The sequence below is a fragment of the Saimiri boliviensis genome, chromosome 1 (assembly GCF_048565385.1).
Source record: "Saimiri boliviensis isolate mSaiBol1 chromosome 1, mSaiBol1.pri, whole genome shotgun sequence".
NCBI classification, from domain to species: Eukaryota; Metazoa; Chordata; class Mammalia; order Primates; family Cebidae; genus Saimiri; species Saimiri boliviensis.
The window spans coordinates 194,299,639-194,318,796 of NC_133449.1; the positions used below are offsets into that span (position 1 = coordinate 194,299,639).

At 35.9% G+C, this 19,158-nt stretch overlaps 1 protein-coding gene across 6 annotated transcripts in view; it reads right to left on the reverse strand.

The window, feature by feature from the left end:
- AP3S1 (adaptor related protein complex 3 subunit sigma 1) overlaps positions 1-19,158 on the reverse strand; it is a 78,720-nt gene that overhangs the window by 35,000 nt on the left and 24,562 nt on the right. For 5 of the 6 annotated variants that reach the window (XM_010339646.3, XM_039468812.2, XM_003920680.4 and 2 more), the window contains exon 3: positions 16,890-17,001. The exons of the other annotated variant lie outside the window; for it this stretch is intronic. In XM_010339646.3, coding sequence (XP_010337948.1) covers positions 16,890-17,001 — 112 coding nt within the window. The remainder of the gene's footprint in view (positions 1-16,889; positions 17,002-19,158) is intronic. 6 annotated transcript variants of the gene reach the window in all.

Consider the following 19,158-nt stretch of genomic DNA (forward strand, 5'->3'; position numbering starts at 1 on the left):
TATCACAGAGCTGTTTTAGTGGTTAAATGATTCAATATAAAGGGCTTAAAACAATGTCTCACAAAATAAAACACTCAATACACATAAGTTAGTATTATAATACCAAACACATGGAGAAATAAAAATGTGCACAAGATAAAATAAAAATACCACAAATTACCCTTAAACAATACCACTTATTTGGCAGACCCTCTTTCGAGTTTCTAAGTTAAAAAAAAAAAAAAAGAAAAATTCTTTCTGGGTTTAGAAACTTCTGCTAAAATTCAGGAGGAACAGATCCTGCTGTTTTGAATCTACAATAATAGATGAAAAAAGGGTTACACTGACATAAAACAGGAAAAGTCTTTAGTGCAACAATAGGAGGCATAAATTTAAGGATACGAATATGGCAAAACAAAAAAAATTTTTTTGTCACCAGCAAGATGTTCTAGAGAGAAACATCTTGGTTTAACTCAAGCCAAAAACTAAAAAATATCATTACAAATATTGAATGTACCAACAGAGCTAGGGAAGGCAAACTGAACTTAAAATCAGATCAATTACCTTTGAAGAACAATTATGAATGTAGCCTAGGTACACTCTACAATATGTACTACTGCATGTACTATTAAGAATCTTTAAAGTATGGTGTTTAAGATATGTAAATAGCACTTGACTCAACATATGACTGGATTCTGGACTGGATTTCTACTAAACCTCACCTGGACATTCACGTGCCAATGATGACAATGTTAGCAAAAACAGTCACTTATTGTGCATTTACTATGTACCATGCACTTAATACATAATGAACTCATAACGTCAATATAGAGAAATTAAGAGTTGAAGAAACGACCATCCATCTTCTATACCATGTCATAATAATTCTGAAAGAGTTTACATTAATGATTCTTTTTGTGTGATTTATAGAAAGTTAATGATAATAACAGCATTTACTTGGTACAGCTGATCTTTGAACAACAAGGGGGTTGGTATGCTGACTCTCCACACAGTTGAAAATCTGTGTACAACTTCTGACTCACTAAAATCCTACCTACCAATGGCCTGTGGTTGACCAGAAGCCTTACCAATAAACAGTAGATTAGTACACACTTTTTGTTATATGTATTATATACTGTAACCTTACAATAAAACAAGCTGGAGAAAAAAATGTTATTAAGAAAATCATAAGGAAGAGAATATATATTTACCATTCATTTAGTGGAAATGGATCATCATAAAGATCTTTATCTTTGTCTTCACATTGAGTAAACGAAGGAAGACAGGTTGGTTTTGCTGTCTCAGATGGCAGAGGTGGAAGAAGTGAATGAGATGGAATGGGAGGCATAAGAAGCAGGTACACTCAATGTAACCTTTCTTTTAAAAAACCATGTACAAGTTGACCCACACGGTTCAAACCTGTGTTGTTCAAGAGTCAACTCTACATACTACTGTGGGATTACCACTGTATTGAGTGCTTTAAGTAGGTTATTTTACTTGAGCCTTTGCAGTAATCCCATAAGGCAAGTATTTTTATCATCAACCATTTACAGAAGAGTAATCTAAAGCTAAAAGTTAACTACTAACACTTAATAGTACAGTCCTGATTCAAATCCAAAGAGTTCAATTCCAGAAGTCACATAACAACAAATAATATATTATTTTTAATGTAGTGAGAAGTGATTATTTAGAAAATGTGAAAAATACAGAAAAGTATGAAGCAAAAATCTAAACTGTTCATACTTACAGCACCCCAAAAAAATCTACTGTTAAGAGTTAAAATCCCATTCATAACTTCCTTTAAGTGAAGAAATAGAAAAATAACTAACTACAAACACAGGCTTTTCGTAACATTCTTTAAAGTATTTCATCCACCTAAATCAAATGATAAAATTCAAGGAGAATAAAAGAAATTAATAAAAGGACTCAACACTGTGATGGTTAATATTAGGTGTCAACTTGATTGGATTGAAGGATACCTAGATAGCTGGTAAAGTATTGTTTCTGGGTGTGTCTGTGAGGGTGCCGTCAGAGGGGACTGACATTTGAATCACTGGAATGAGAGAGGAAGACCCGTCCTCAACGTGAGTGGGAAGCATCCAACTGGATGCCAGCATGGCTAGAACGAAGCAGGCAAAAGAAGGTGAAATAACCTTGCTTGCTAAGTCTTCTGGCTTTTATCTTTTTCCCATGCTTATTGCTTCCATCTGTTCCTCCTGCCCTTAAACATCGGACTTCAGGTTCTTCGGCCTTTGGACTCTTGGATTTACACCAGTGGTTTGCCAGGGGACTCCCAGGCCTATGGCCACAGTGAAGGCTGCACTGTTGGCTTCCCTGTTTTTGAGGCTTTGGGACTCGAACTGAGCCACTACCAGCTTCTTTCTTCCCCAGCTTGCAGAGAACCTATTGTGGGACTTTGCCTTGTGATTGCGTGAGCCAATTCTCCCTAATAAACTCTCTTTTATATACACATATATTCTATTGGTTTAGTTGCTCTGGAGAACACTGACTAATATAAATGGAAAGTCATTAATGTGTCTTTGGAAGCAGGAGGAAGACAATGAAATAGCTCAGGAAAGCAGAAGAAATGGAAATACAACTAAAGCAGTAAATGATGTTGGCCATAATGTTAGTGCAGACTTATAGAAGTAAAAGGAAGTGATATTATTTAAGTTAATATTATTAAGTCACATGGCTATGATTTCAACCTAGGAAGAACTTTGAGATCAACCATTTTTCTATGTGATAGAATGTCTGTATCAGTGTTTCTATCAGTGCATTAGCAAAGAATCAATCTCAGGATGAGGCCAGGGTCTCTTAAGTTGACATATAACCTCAGAAACTAGAGGGAAAAAAAATGACTGCCTTACTAGTTAAGTGATTTTTAACTCGGAAAAATTTAAAGTAACAGAAATTACAATGTGAACCTATAATTTAACATTTTCATGTTCAGTTTAGAAATAATCTGTATAGCTGATATTTAAATACTTAAGCCTTTAAAAAATGTGGTATCATAAGAATACTTAACAGGCTAGACTGTTATAAATCTAAATTTCAACGTATGCCTGAACATCCAATTGGAATGGGATTTTTTTTTTTGAAACAAGAGTCTCACCCTCCCACCCAGGATGGAGTGCAACGGCACGATCTTGCCTCCTGGGTCCCAGCGATTCACCTGCCTCAGCCTCCTGAGTAGCTGGGATTACAGGCATGCGCCACCATACCTGGCTAATTTTTTTTATCTTTAGTAGAGACGGGCCGGCTGTGGTGGCTCATGCCTGTAATCCCAGTACTTTGGGAGGCCAAGGTGGGCAGATCATCTGAGGTCAGGAGTTCGAGACCAGCCTGACCAACATGGAGAAACCCTGTCTCTACTAAAAAACAAAATTAGCCAGGCATGGTGGCACATGCCTATAATCCTGGCTACTCAGGAGCCTGAGGCAGGAGAATCAGATGAATCCAGGAGGTGGAGGTTAAAGTGAGCCGAGATCACACCTTTGCACTCCAGCCTGGTCAATAAAAGAAAAACTAGATCTCAAAAAAAAAAAAAAAAGTAGATACAGGGTTTTACCATGTTGGCCAGGCTTGTCTCAAACTCCTAACCTCATGAACCACCCTTTTTAAGCTGAAAGATAAAGGAAAATTTGCCTACACTGATTAATGTATCAGAATATTTAAGATAACGTAATGGTCACGACAATACTTGAACTTTTAAAAATTAATTTATCAGATATTTAAGAATTTGAGAAAGTTTGCCAAAATATGAGCATAAAAATAAAATATATTAAATGTATAAATTCAGTTTAAAATAAAGGCATTCCTTGTGTTTTATGATACCACGTTAATAGATCTCAGCAACGACTGAACCATGCAAAGTGATAACATGGTTCCTACAAACATGAGTTACCATTACCACGGCATTCTGCAAAGCTTATACTAGAAGAAATTTAACTATGTTTCAGTCCCTCCATTTAAATGACTTAATTTGATTTGTACGTTGAATTCAGATGTCTGAAAAAGAACCGGCTTTCTAAATTTATAGGGTTAATAAGTCAAGTATTAATTCTAAAAATGAAAGTAACATCTGAATAATTTATTTCTGTGTACAAAACTACTCATGAGAACATTTTTTAAAGCTTATATTGACATAAAGTGTCAAAGCTATCTTTAAACTCCCGAGCAAAAGCTGATTTTTACAACGACATTTGGCCTTGAAATACATTCTTCTACCTATAGTTGAGTATGGTACAATTGATATTTTGAGCAGTGACTTAAAATGAATGCAAATATTATAAAAGAGGTGGCTGGCAACATGGCTGAAAATGAACAGCTCTGGTCTGCAGCTCCCAGCGAGATCTATGTAGAAGGTGGGTGATTTCCGCATTTCCAACTGAGGAACATGGCTCATCTCACTGGGACTGGTTAGACAGTGGGTGCAGCCCATGGAGGGTGAGCAGAAGCAGGGTGGGGCATCTCTTCACCCGGGACGTGTAAGAGGTTAGGGAACTCCCTACCCTAGCCAAGGGAAGCCCTGAGGGACTCTGCCAGGAGGAACGGTGCACTCTGGCCCAGATACTAAGCTTTTCCCATGGTCTTTGCAACCTGTAAACCATGAAATTCCCTTGGGTGCCTACACCACCAGGGCTGTGAGTTTCAACTCCCACAGCTAGCTCAGTGTCTGCCCAAACTGGGAAGCTGTTTGGGCAGACACGAAGCTAGCTGTGGGAGTGTTTTTTCATACCCCAGTGAAGCCTGGAACACCAGCGAGACTGAACCATTCACTCCCCGGGAAAAGGGGTTGAAGCCAGAAAGCAAGTGGTCTAGCTCAGAGGAATAAATTTGGAAAACATTCTTCAGGATATCATCCAGGAGGACTTCTCCAACTGGCACGAAACACCAACATTCCAATTCAGGAAATACAGAGAACACCACAAAGATACTACTTGAGAAAAGCAACTCCATGTAATCGTCAGATTCACTGAGGTTGAAATGAATGAAAAAATATTAAGGGCAGCCAGAGAGAAGAGTCAGGTTACTCAGAAAGGGAAGTCCATCAGACTAATAGCGGATCTCTCTGCAGAAACTCTACAAGCCAGAAGAGAAAGGGGGCCAATATTCAACATTCTTAAAGAAAAGAATTTTCAACCCAGAATTTCATATCCAGCCAAACTAAGCTTCCTGAGCGAAGGAGAAGTAAAATCCTTTACAGACAAGCAAATGCTGAGAAATTTTGTCACCACCAGGCCTGCCTCACAAGAGAACCTGAAGGAAGCACTAAACATGGAAAGGAAAAACCAGTACCAGCCACTGCAAAAACATACCAAATTGTAACGACCATTGACACTATCAAGAAACCACATCAACTAATGAACAAAATAAACAGCTAGCATCCTAAAGACAAGATCAAATTCACACATAGATTCACACAAGATCAATTTCATATAATCCAGGAACTGGTTTCTCGAAAATGTAAATGGGCTAAATGTCCCAATTAAAAGACATAGACTGGCAAACTGGATAAAGAGTCAAGACCCATTGGTGTGCTGTATTCAAGAGACCCATCTTATGTGCAAAGACATGTACAGGTTACAGGTTCAAAATAATGGGATGCAGGAATATTTACCAAGCAAATCGAAAGCAAAAAAAAAAAAAAAAAAAAAAGTAGGGCTTGCAATCCTAGTCTCTGATAAAAAACAAAACAAAAAAAACAGACTTTAAAACAACATAGATCAAAAAAGGCAAAGAAGGGCATTACATAATGATAAAAGGATCAATGGACCAAGAAAAGCTAACTATGCTAAATATATATGCAAATACGGGAGCACCAAGATTCATAAAGCAAGTTCTTAGAGATCTACAAAGAGACTTAGATACCCAAACAATAATAGTGGGAGACTTTAACACCACACTGTCAATATTAGACAGATCAATGAGACAGAAATTTAACAAAGATATTCAGGACTTGAACTCAGCTCTCGACCAAGCAGACCTAGTAGATATCTATAGAACTCTCCATGCCAAATCAACAGAATATACATTCTTCTCAGCACCACACTGCACTTATTCTAAAATGACCACATAATTGGAAGTAAAACACTCCTCAGCAAATGCAAAAGCACAGAAATTACGACAAACATTCTCTCAGACCACAGTGCCATCAAATTAGAACTCAGGATTAAGAAATTTACTCAAAACCTCACAACTACATGGAAACTGAACAACCTGCTCCTGAATGACTACTGGGTAAATAATAAAATTAAAGCAGAAATAAGATCTTTGAAACCAATGAGAACAAAGACAACATACCAGAATCTCTGTGGCACAGCTAAAGCAGTGTTTAGAGGTAAATTTATAGCACTAAGTCCCCAGAGAAGATAGTGAGAAAGATCTAAAATCAACACCCTAACATCACAATTAAAAGAACTAGAGAAGCAAGAGCAAACCAATTCAAAACCTAGCAGAAGACAAGAAATAACTAAGATCAGAGCAGAACTGAAGGAGACAGAACAGAAACACACACACACACACACACACACACACACACACACAAACACCCCTTCAACAAAATCAATGAATCTGGGGGCTGGTTTTTTGAAAAGATTAACAAAATAGACCACTAGCCAGACTAATAAAGAAGAAAAGGGGAAAGAATCAAATAGACAATAAAAAATGATAACGGGGATATCACCACTGATCCCATAGAAATACACACTACCATCAGAGAATATTACAAACAGCTCTATGCAAATAAACTAGAAAATCTAAAAGAAATGAATAAATTCCTGGACACATACACCCTCCCAAGTCTAAACTAGGAAGAAGCTGAATCCCTGAACAGATAAATAACGAGTTCTGAAATTGAGGCAGTAATTAATACCCTACCAACCAAAATAACCCCAGGGCCAGAAGGATTAACAGCCAAGTTCTACCAGAGATACGAAGAAGAGCTAGTACCATTTCTTCTGAAACTATACCAAACAACAGAAAAAGAGAGACTCCTCCTTAATTCATTTTTTGAGGTCAGAATCATCCTGATACCAAAACCTCACAGAGACACAACAAAAAAAAGAAAAGAAAATTTCAGGCCAATATCCCTGATGAACATTTATGGAAAAAATCTTCAATAAAGTACTGGCGAACAAAATCCAGCAACACATCAAAAAGCTTATCCACCATAATCAAGTTGGCTTCATCCCTGGGATGCAAGGCTGGTTTAATATACGCAAATCAATAAATGTAATCCATCACATAAACAGAACCAATGACAAAAACCACACGATTATCTCAAAAGCTGCAGAAAAGACCTCTGATAAAGTTAAACACTCCTTCATACTAAAAACACTCAATAAACTAGGTACTGATAGAACACATCTCAAAATAATCAGAGCTATTTATGATCAACCCACAGCCAATATCATATGGAATGGACAAAAGCTGGAAGCACTCCCTTTGAAATTGGCACCAGACATGGATACCCTCTCTCATCCTTCCTATTCAATGTAGTATCAGAAGTTCTGGCCAGGGCAATCAGGCAAGAGAAAGAAATAAAGGGTATTTAATTAGGAAGAGAGGAAGTCAAATTGTCTCTGTTTGCAGATGACAGAATTGTATATTTAGAAAACCCCATTGTTGCCTGTAATCCCAGCACTTTGGGAGGCCGAGGTGGGTGGACTATGAGGTCAGGAGTTTGAGACTATTCTGTCCAACAAGGTCAAACCCTCTCTACTAAAAATACAAAAATTAGCTGGGTGTGGTGGTGTGTGCCTGTAGTCCCAGCTACTCAGGAGGCTGAGGCAGGAGAATTGCTTGAACTTGGGAGGCAGAGGTTGCAGTAAGCTGAGATTGCACCACTGCACTCCAGCCTGGGGGACAGAAAAAAAAAAAAAAAAAAATGGAAATCCTGGTCTCAGCCCAAAAATCTCCTTAAGCTTATGAGCAACTTTAGGAAATTCTCAGGATACAAAATGAATGTGCAAAAATCACAAGCATTCCTATACACCAATAATAGACAAACAGCCAAATCATGAGTGAACTCCCATTCACAACTGCTACAAAGAGTAAAATATGTAGGAATACAACTTAAAAGGGATGTGAAGGGCGTCTTCAAAGAGAACTACAAACCACTGCTCAAAGAAATAGGAAAGGACATAAACAAATGGAAAAATATTCCATACTCATGGCTGGAAGAATCAATATCATGAAAATGGCCATACTGCCCAAAGTAATTTACCAATTCAATGCTATCCCCATCAAGCTATCACTGACTTTCTTCACAGGATTAGGAAAACTACTTTAAACTTCATATGGAACCAAAAAAGAGCCTATATAGCCAAGATAATCTTAAGCAAAATGAACAAAGTAGGAGGCATCAGGCTACCTGACTTTACACTACAAGGCTATTGTAATCAAAACAGCATGGTACTGGTATCAAAACAGAGATATACACCAATAGAACAGAACAGAGGCCTCAGAAATAATGCCACACACCTACTACCATCTGATCTTTGACAAACCTGACAAAAACAAACAATGGGGAAAAGATTCCCTATTTAATAAATGGTGTTGGGAAAACTGGCTAGTCACATGCAGAAAACTGAAACTGGACCCCTTCCTTATACCTTATACAAAAATTAACTCAAGATGGATTAAAGACTTAAACATAAGACCTAAATCATAAAAATCCTAAAAGAAAACCTAGGCAATACAATTAAGGACATAAGGATGGGCAAAGACTTCATGACTATAACACCAAAAGCAATGGCAACAAAAGCCAAAATTGACAAACAGGATCTAACTAAAAAAGAGCTTCTGCACAGCAAAAGAAACTATCATTAGAGTGAACAGGCAACCAACAGAATGGGAAAAAATTTTTGCAGTCTATCCATCTGAAAAAGGGCTACCAGAATCTACAAGGAACTTAAACAAATTTACAAAAAAAAGTAACCCCATAAAGAAGTGGGTGAAGGATATGAGCAGACACTTCTCAAAGGAAGACATTTACGCAGTCAATAAACATATGAAAAAAAGCCCATCATCACTGGTCATTAGAGAAATGCAAATCAAAACAAAATGAGATACCATAGCAGGCCAGTTAGAATGGCAATCATTAAAAAGTCAGGAAACCAGAGATGCTGGAGAGAATGTGGAGAAATATGAACACTTTTACACTGTTAGTGGGAGTGTAAATTAGTTCAACCATTATGAAAGACAGTGTGGAGATTCCTCAAGGATCTAGAACCACAAATACCATTTGACCCAGCAATCCCATTACAGGGTATATACCCAAAGGATTATAAATCATTCTACTATAAAGACACATGCACACATATGTTCACAATAGCAAAGACTTGGAACCAATTCAAATATCCATCAATGAGAGACTGGATAAAATGTGGCACATATGCACCATGGAATACACTATGCAGCCATAAGAAAAGATGAGTTCACGTCCTTTGCAGGAACATAGATGAAGCTGGAAACCATCATTCTTAGCAAATTAACACAGGAACAGAAAACCAAACACCACATGTTCTCATTCATAAGTGAGATCTGAACAATGAGAACACATGAAGACAGGGAGGGGAACATCACACACCGGGGCTTGTCATAGGGTGGGGGCTAGGGGAGGGATAGCATTAGGAGAAATACCTAATGTAGATGATGGGTTTATGGGTGCAGCAAATCACCATGGCATGTGTATATCTATGTAAAAAACCTGCACGTTCTGCACATGTATCCTAAAACTTAAAGTACTAAAAAAAATTTATATATATATATATGCGTGTGTATATATATATGTATGTATGTACATATATATATCTATATATGTATGTGTATATATATCTATATATATACATATATAGATATATATACATATATATCTCAAAGCTTTTCCTCACAGGAGACTTTTAACTAATAAATATTGAAGGTATGATAGAAAAAAAAACACCATTTGGTAAATACCATCAATATTAATAATTCTTTCAGGCAAGAATTATCTATAGATATTAAGATTAATGAACAAATATATAATAAGAAAAAGTATATTTACATAGTTTCAAATATTTCTCACAAAATACTAGCACAAATGGGAAAGAAACTTTACGGTGCATGTAAATCTGGACTCCACCTCAACCAAGTGATCAGCACAAATATCATGACTAATGGAACAAAGGGATATCATATACCTCTTTATATGGCACTATGGTCATAACATCATTTCTGTGGTATTCTTGCCAAAAATGCATAATCTAAATCATTAAGAACTATCAAACAAACCCAAATAGGAGAATATCAAAATAATTGGCTAGTACTCGTCAAAAGGATCAGGATATGAAAGACATGAATGAAAGACAAAGGTAAAGAACTGTTACACAGTAACAGAGATTAAGGGGGCATGAAAACTAAATGGAATGTGTGAATTTATCTGGAATGAGAAAAAAACATTATAAATGGGACAATTGGAAAACTGTAAAACAAGGTCTACAGATTATGTAATAGTGTATCAATGTTAATTTCTTGAGTTAGTAACTGTACTGTAATTAATGTTAAATTTGAGGAGTCTCTCCACCATGTCCAATTCCTTCCTGAAAACCAACCATTTCTATATTAGGACACGATGAATTTATCTTAAATCAAGGAAAAAAACCAACATAAGCTGAGTTTTTCTTTTAAACATACACTGAAGGGAAGAAAATATTTTTTTAAGTTACTTACAGCTCCAAAATTCTGACTTTACATACTTGAGTTCTAACTACTTACTTCACTACTGTGAAGTAACTAAGAAAAGTGTCTACTGTATTCTAGGCCACTTGCTGGTTGTTTATATAAATTAGCTCCAATTCTTAAAACAATGCAGGTGAGATGAGCATGAATATCAGCACTTACAAAAAGAAAAACAAAAAACAAAAAACTGGGGACAGATGAGGCTAAGTAATTGCCTAAAGTTATGTAACTGTTAGGTGACAGAGCCAAGATTCAAATCCGTACTACCTGACTCTTAAAAACTTGACACCATGATGCCTCCTAAAAGGACTGCTAAGACATCAGTGAAACATGGAAATTAGAAAAGCAAGTATCATCAAATTAATACCAGGATTTAACATAAATAAATAGCAATGTAAATAACTATGAATTATATTTGCAATTGCTTGAAATTAGACTTCTCAAGCATGCAAGTAACACAGGAAAATAATTTTAGAAATCCTGCACGACTCTAATAATCTAAAGCAATTGTTAAAAAAAAAAATTAGTATTGCCCAAAAATATATGAGAAACAAATCTTATTAAAAACAGAAAGTTCTGAATAACCTGACAGTGTAATGTAGGAGGCAGAATTTTCTTAAAATGATCCTGGGCATTCACTTGAGGGCCTGGAAAATAAACTCGCTAGGCCAGGGATCCCTCTTGCTCCAGCAGGAGGAACTACACCGGAAACTCATCTTCCTTTAGGACCAGGAGTTAGTTCATCTCCAACAGGTGAGTTGCAAATTTCCACAATTCCCAAGTTCTGGACAGTTGGTTTTTCCAGGCAATTTTAAAAAACAGGTGGTACCCAAACCTACAAAGCCCAAGGCTTACACAGTACATCTGTCACCCCTACCGACAAGTGTGCTTTCAAGCCTACCATCATGATAGGAGAGAAGAATAATTGGGTGGGCTTTCATCAGCACACCACTGCATGCTCAGTTGATCAGCAGCACCTACCTCACCTTAATTTGCTATGTGGCACTGGGAAGATCAGAGACTTTTCTTCACTTAAGTATTCTTGGCCTATAACTTTCCCCAATGAAGACTATTTCTTATCACATAAATGTGTCATACAAAATGCATTCTAAGCCATCAAACAATACACAGGAAAAAAGACTGACAAATGCTTCTAACAATGAGAAAGTCAGAAAGATTAAAAAGAAAACATTTATTTAATTCAGTTTGTGGAGTAACAAAATAATATTTTATATGCCTTTCTTATAAATACATGCCTTAATGATAGTGTTAGCTAAAAACCACTGACATGTTATTCATTTAGTCATGGGTTTCACATGAAATACTTTTTTTAATGCTCATATCTACTCTGTCAGTTGGCATAATCATTATCCCTATTTTGCAGATGAGGAAAATTACGGTCAACAAGGTTAAATAACTTGCCCAAAATTACATAGCTAGAATATGGCAGAGCCTGAATGGTTTTAACCCCTACAAGATAATAGATAGCTTTAATTCACAAAGTTTTCTAACAACCTCATTTCTGTAGGCAACATGTTGAAACAAGCACACTTCATAAATAAAAAAATTAAGTTCTATAAAGAATAAATAACTTGCTCAATACCATACTAAATTAGCATTAGCAACCACAAATAAAGTAATTCCACAAAAGCTAGTCTAACAGTACTGTAATAATAAGAAATGTTATATATGGAGTTCCAGTTTAAATACAGATTCTAACATCACAGTCAGAATGTATCTTTCTAAACCTAAAGAAAAGTTTAGCTCTTAGTTCTCAATTTTGTTGTTTTCTTAACTAGCTACAACTGAGTAAGACTGATGCTCTGATCACTGTTACATGTGGTACAGAAACCTATAACAGAAATTTGGAATTACCCAGTGAATTTATATGTCCCCATTATCAGCTTGGCATAACAAACTAATTAAGGACAATATGACTGCTTATAAATAACTCAACCCAACATTAATATTTAATAAACTTCTATTCTCATCCTGTAAATATTTTAACACTTCCACTGACAATATGTTACAACAGAAAGGACTCCTTAAAAAGCTAGCTATTAACTCTAGCATATATGGCATATATATCACTTAGTATCACACTAAAATGGTATATTCAAGAACAAAATATGTCCATCCCTTTTTTCTAAACTTACAAGGAATTTTTAGAAAGAAACAAAAGAAAACATAAAACTGATAATTCATCTGGGTAGCTAGTGTAAATTCTGTGGAATACTGATGTAAATTCAGTACTGGTGGAATACTGGTGTAAATGCCATACTGAATTTACTAATAATGTCTTCTCCCAGATTTTATACAAGATACAAAATCATATTTGGAACAACATATGCATACCTTAGAGACACTAACTCTCTGCATTAAAATATATGCTTCCAGTTATCATACGAATGGTATCATTTTAATATTTAAAATATCAAAATTATAAGCATATGTTTAATAGTAAAATGTCAAGTTTTCTTGATCTGTTCTCTAAAAAATACGCAAGACCAAGAGGTTTTGATGTAAACTCCCTTGGTTTATAATTTTTCACTTTTACTTTTGACATTAAAATTGTCTTTCTCAAAACTAGAGGATGAACAAATTAAGAAAATCAGTTCTCTCTGAATAGCTATTTGATGAAACAGAAGCAGAAACAAGCTACTCACTTCCACCTTTGTCTATTCAACCAATGTGTTTAAAGTGACCAACTCACGTATGCTCAGTACACTCCCTCTTCAGTATTTAATGAACTGTGGTAATGGAAGGGGAAAGATCACAACCACAGAACTTCTAACATGTTCCTGGTAGGAACAGACATAGTACCTGTAAGGTGAATTACAGAACTCTTCTTTTTTGTGACATAATACTTCAGTATGTGGTAACTCAGGGGTATTGTAAAAACAGCTCTAGCGTACTTTAGTAACAGAAAATGACAAAGTCCTCCTGAAATCTTCTCTTCTGTATCTTATCTAATACCAAAACAAATGATCAAGTGTAAAGCATGGCTAAAAAATTTTGCAAAACACAAAAGATAGTTTACACTTTCCATGAGTACATGACAGAATTTACTTCAGATATGATATACTAATAGCATGCTTGTTCTCTGAAAACTCCCTATTTAATCTCCTTTGGAGATAGAACTATTTTCTCATAAGATCAACCATAGCATCAAAATAATAATCAATGGTGACAACTTAATCTCAGGACACGAGTGTAAAATACTTCAGATTTACTTCTAGGAAAAGACGCATTTGTTTTGGTCTTTCTTAATTGCAGTATTTCTCTTCAATAAGAGACTAAATTTGAAATGGTATACCTTCTCCTGTTTTTCTTCCCATAATTCTAGTGGCTAGGCTCAGGTAAATAAAAACAGTGTTTTGGAACATAGTGTGCCTGTGTACACTCTCTTCAGTCATGGGTAACTGAGAGAGAAATAGAAAGCACAGTTCTTTATTAACTTTTTTTTCTGTAAAAATATAATGCTCCCTTGACATAATGATAAAATGAATTAACTACTCCCCTAGGTCAGATAAACTAAGAAATGTAGTAATAAACGGAGTTACAAGGCAATGCAATACATAGTCCTGATCAACCCTTAAATGTTATCAAAAGTAAAATTTGGTCTCTTTTTCTTTTCTAGAAAAGCCTTGAGAAAATAAAACAAAACCTAGCAGTGTTTCTCAAGTAGGCCCCAGGAGGAAAGTGAACATATACCCAAGTGATCTTGGGGTACCTTTACCTTAGGCTCAAAATTTCTTTCAAGTCTCCACTTAAGGCATTAAATATTATGAAAATTTGTATTCTACCTCACAATACACACATATTTACTTTCATTTCCTCACTGCCACCAATTTTCAAAACAAAGAAAAAGCATATACCAGGAATATATACCATGATTACTTAGTGGTTTCATGTAACTCTGATACCTAGCTCCTCCCAAAAACCCAGTTTATGAATTACGGATTTAAGAGTAATGTGGCATATGAATAGCTCCATTTATCATTGATCTCCTTTTTTATTTTATTAGTAGAGTCTCACTCTGTTACTGGGCTGGAGTGCAGTGGCACAATCTTGGCTTATTACAAGCCATCCTCCCTAGCTCCCACTTCAGCCTCCAGAGTGGCTGGGACTACAGATGCGTGACAGCATGCCTGGCTAATTTTTGTAGAGATGGGGTTTTGCCATATTGCTCAGGCTGGTCTCAAACTCCTGGGCTCAAGTGATCTGCCCAGCTAAGCCTCCCAAAGTGCTAGGATTACAGATGTGAACTACAATTGGCCACAGTGTTTTTATTTTTAAAGCCTTAGCCACAGCGCTAAGAATTTATTACCTAAGTTGTCTGCTGGGGTTAATGTCTTGTCTATTCTATAACACCAACTAGAGCTCAAACCATGACTCCTTCTTGCTAATTTCAAAAACCAATATTCTCTGTGCACTGGGAAGCAAGGTGCCAGAAGTGCTAGAGGTTTTAGGAGAGAGGAGACTATATGAATAGTCATCTAGAAGTATGGGAGAGTAAATAGACCAGGGAAATAGCAAATGATTCTTGGGTAGCCTAAAGGAAGCTGAGCTAAGGAATCATAAATTTAAAGTGAGACTGGTAAATATGGTTACTTAATTTTTTCCTCTAGGTATATTCAGATGTACGGGTATGGGCAAGGAGTTAAGTGCACACAAAGCTATATCACCATCATGACTAACTATAAAATTTAAATTGGATAAGGAAAGTAAGACATCAGTAAAATCAGGGGCAGTATAAAAATTATAGATTTTTAAAACTGAGGGTTCCAATGGGCCTAAAACACTTCAAAAATGTGAAATTGAGATTATGGAGGGGTTACGGTTTAGACAAAGACAAAATCTAGAAACGGGTCCATAGTGAGATGGAGTGGAGGGCAAAATTTACTGGAAGAGAGGAGTTTCAGATTTGAAGACACCAGGATATTGGAAGAATTATACATGTGAACAATGAAATCACCAAAAATTACAAAACAAGCGGTACTGGAATGAATGCCAGTGAACCAAGAACCAAAATCTATTAGGAGACAATTCTCCAGGGATCTTGTGTTTCTGTACACATTGTGAGCAAAGGCAGTGACTGTCTTTGTTCTGGGCTTTTTAACCATGCTAGTGTATCAAACAGCCCTGGAAAACAGAGTGTCTTCTTCCACAGAAAAGGATAGGTTTCTTTACACTCTTAGAAGAGACAGTCTCTTCCTCCCAAACGAGGGCAGACATGCTTAGTATCCATTATAAAAGATTCCAGTTCCTTAAGCTTGGGGTTCCTCATCTGTCATTTAATCCACTGTGTGTGCAGGTATCATCTGGCCTTCTTCATATCACCTCTCGGGAATTAGAGAATTAGTGCAAGCAAATGCTGTTATTCTAGCTAATGTTTTTTTTTGCTGTTAGTAATAAGATCCTTTGTCTCTGGCCCAAAAGTCTCCTGTCGTCTGCCAGCATCCACGAAACTACAGCAGGTTAACTTCTTAGCTTGCAAGTAGAGCAAATCTCAGACCCTTGACAATTCTAAACAAAATCTCCAATGAATGCCAGATGGAAATGTGTGATGATTATAACTAAATGGACAGAAGGTGGTATAGTCTAGTAACATGAGAGAAAATTTAGAGGTGTTTGAGAAGAGAGAATGGTCTGGAAAATGCAACGTGAGGCTAAGAATACACCTCCAGGCTCAAACATATAATGAAGCAGGAGAAAATGGCCTCTACTTGAAAGGGTTGCAGGTAGTGTCATCAGGGAAGCAAGATTTAATTTAGAACAAAATGTGAAGTAACATTAACAGAAGAGGCTGAAGATAAAAAGAAATCTGCTGATGACTGACCTTGAGTTCCAGGAACATTATGAAAGATTTTCAGGAGACAGTGAGAGCTGGGTTTTAGGGTTAGTTTTGTATACATGAATTAAGAGACCTGAGTCTTCAGCTCCTTGCTGTAACTTACATGAATAAGATAAAAAGTAATGATGAAATTAGTTATGATAGTTTTAATCAGATCAAATGTTTGCTTGTTTCTACATCCTTTGCTCGCCTTTTACCCTCCCAATATCTATTATGAAACGTTTTATTTCTTACTAACATCATTTCAGAAAATTTAGAACACATAAGTTTTTAAAAATTTAAATGCCAAACTGTTATTTAAGATAATAAGAAGCAAGTGTTAACTTACTTGAATTAGATCTAAAATGCCAAGTTCACTTTCTGAAGAATCCACACAGAAGACAAAATATAACGTTGCATAATGTCTATAAATCAGTTTGTTGTCGGATCCTCCAATTAATCTAAATGACAAAAAATTGTAATGTTATTGGAAACAAAATGCAAAACATTTTCATTAGCTTGAGCAGACTGACAATTTGTTTAAAAATCACTTCTCAAACGAAAGGTGACATTCAATGGCATAGCATTTAAGTGAACTTTTTCAGAGACTAGGTAAATTAAGATGGCTGTTTTTTTCAGAAATGTCAAGTAAAAGAAGCCAGTGCTTAATTTCAGTTTGTTCATTCATTAATTTCTTCTCTGAGTAACTGCTATGTGCCAGGCACTGGTAGTGGGGAAGGAGCAACAAACAAACACTTCAGAACGCTATCAGATAGTGGCAAGTGTTACATAGAGAATCAAAATACAATGATGATATATTGATGGGTTCCCTACTTTAGGCTGAATACTAAGCAAGAGTGACATTTAAGCTGAGATCTAATGATAAAGAGTTGACTTGGAAAAAATTTACAGAAGAGCATTTCAAGCTAAGGTAGTAAGAAATTAAAAGGGATTTCATCAAGAACAAAGTATGTATGGTCAGGGAAGAGAAAAAAGGCCGGTAGATAAGAAAAGATTAGTAAATGATGAAGTCAGAGAAGTAGGCAGAAATTAGATCATGGGCCATTTTCAAGTGCTTACTAAATTTAACTCCATACATCACAGTAAATTACACAGCTTAAGACTGATTATCAACTAGAAAAAAAAGAATGACATTTCTTAAGTTTTAGACGGATTTGCCATCAAGTTCTCTTCCAAAATTACATTGTTTTGAAATATAAATGCAGGAAAACTGAGCTAAGATACTAAATTCTTTCATGAAATACTCTTATTTATGATTGAAATTTCAGTATTTTAAAAATAATAATTTAGGAATCATTCCAAATATCTTATATTTTTTAAAATATAGTTTAGCTATTTAATAGTTAAGTTTATAATAATGAATTCACCTTCTTAAAAGACCCCTAAACACTTACATAATTTACAATCAAGGCTATATGTAACCAAAAGTAAATAAACATCCATTTCAACAGAATACAGGAAAACAGCATCTATTTCTCTTTTTTTGAGATGGCGTTTCACTCTGTTACCCAGGCTGGAATGGAGTGGCACTATCTGAGTTCACTGCAGCCTCTGCCTCCTGACTTCAAGTGATTCTCCTGCCTCAGCCACCAAAGTAGCTGGAATTACAGGTGTACACCACCACACCTGGCTAATTTTTGTATTTTTAGTAGAGACAGGGTTTCACCATGTTGCCCAGCCATGTCTCAAACTCCTGAGTTCAGGAGATCTGCACACCTAGGCCTCCCAAAGTGCTAGGTGTACTTTTATTGAGTAAGAAATAGTGCCAGCATCTATTTCTTACTCAGTAAAAGTAATACTAAACTTACAAGTTCTGCAGAAAAAACTTCTCAAGGTATATACTACTTCCATGTCCTCTAACAGTAAAAATAGAAATGATCTTTGACAAAAATAAAATATTCCTACTATGCTAAATACTCTTCTAGAGAAGATACTTAATTTTAAAATACCTAGACACAATTTAAAGATTCTGAGTGTATTTACAGACCATGACTGCAACTGTTCCCTGAAAGAGGCAAAAAGAACACAAACAGGAGGCTTCACTTCATTCTGAATCAGCGATTTAGTGATTACCTTAAACTTTTGCTTTACTTTAAAAGGAAAGCAAACTTCTGAAGAATCTAAGTTTCAGAAAGACCATTAATGCTATTAACAGCAGGCAAAAATATTAATGTGGCAAGTACATATTTTGCCTTTAAAAATATAATTTTATCTTTAAGCTATAATATTAATAAAAATTCATACACAGAATGTAATGTATCATATAAAACCATAGGTTTAAGAAATAACTCATTTTATAGAGGAGAAAACTGAGGCCCAAGAATTTAAGTGATCAGTCCAAGGAAATAAGCTTGTTATTGACAAAACTAGGATAAAACTAGGTGTCCAGCCTAGAAAGCAGTATTTGCTTTCTACTTTTTGTGAGGTTAGAAAAGAACAATCACAATTTCAAGCCACAATTTCTAATTCAAATAGCACCCTAGTTAGATTATTCAGGTTCTTACATCTATATGCAGTACACTGTGCTGGGTGGTAAGTTTTCTAGGAGATAAGAAATCAAGAGGCCAGGATGAAAGGAAGTGACAGTAATGTCCAGG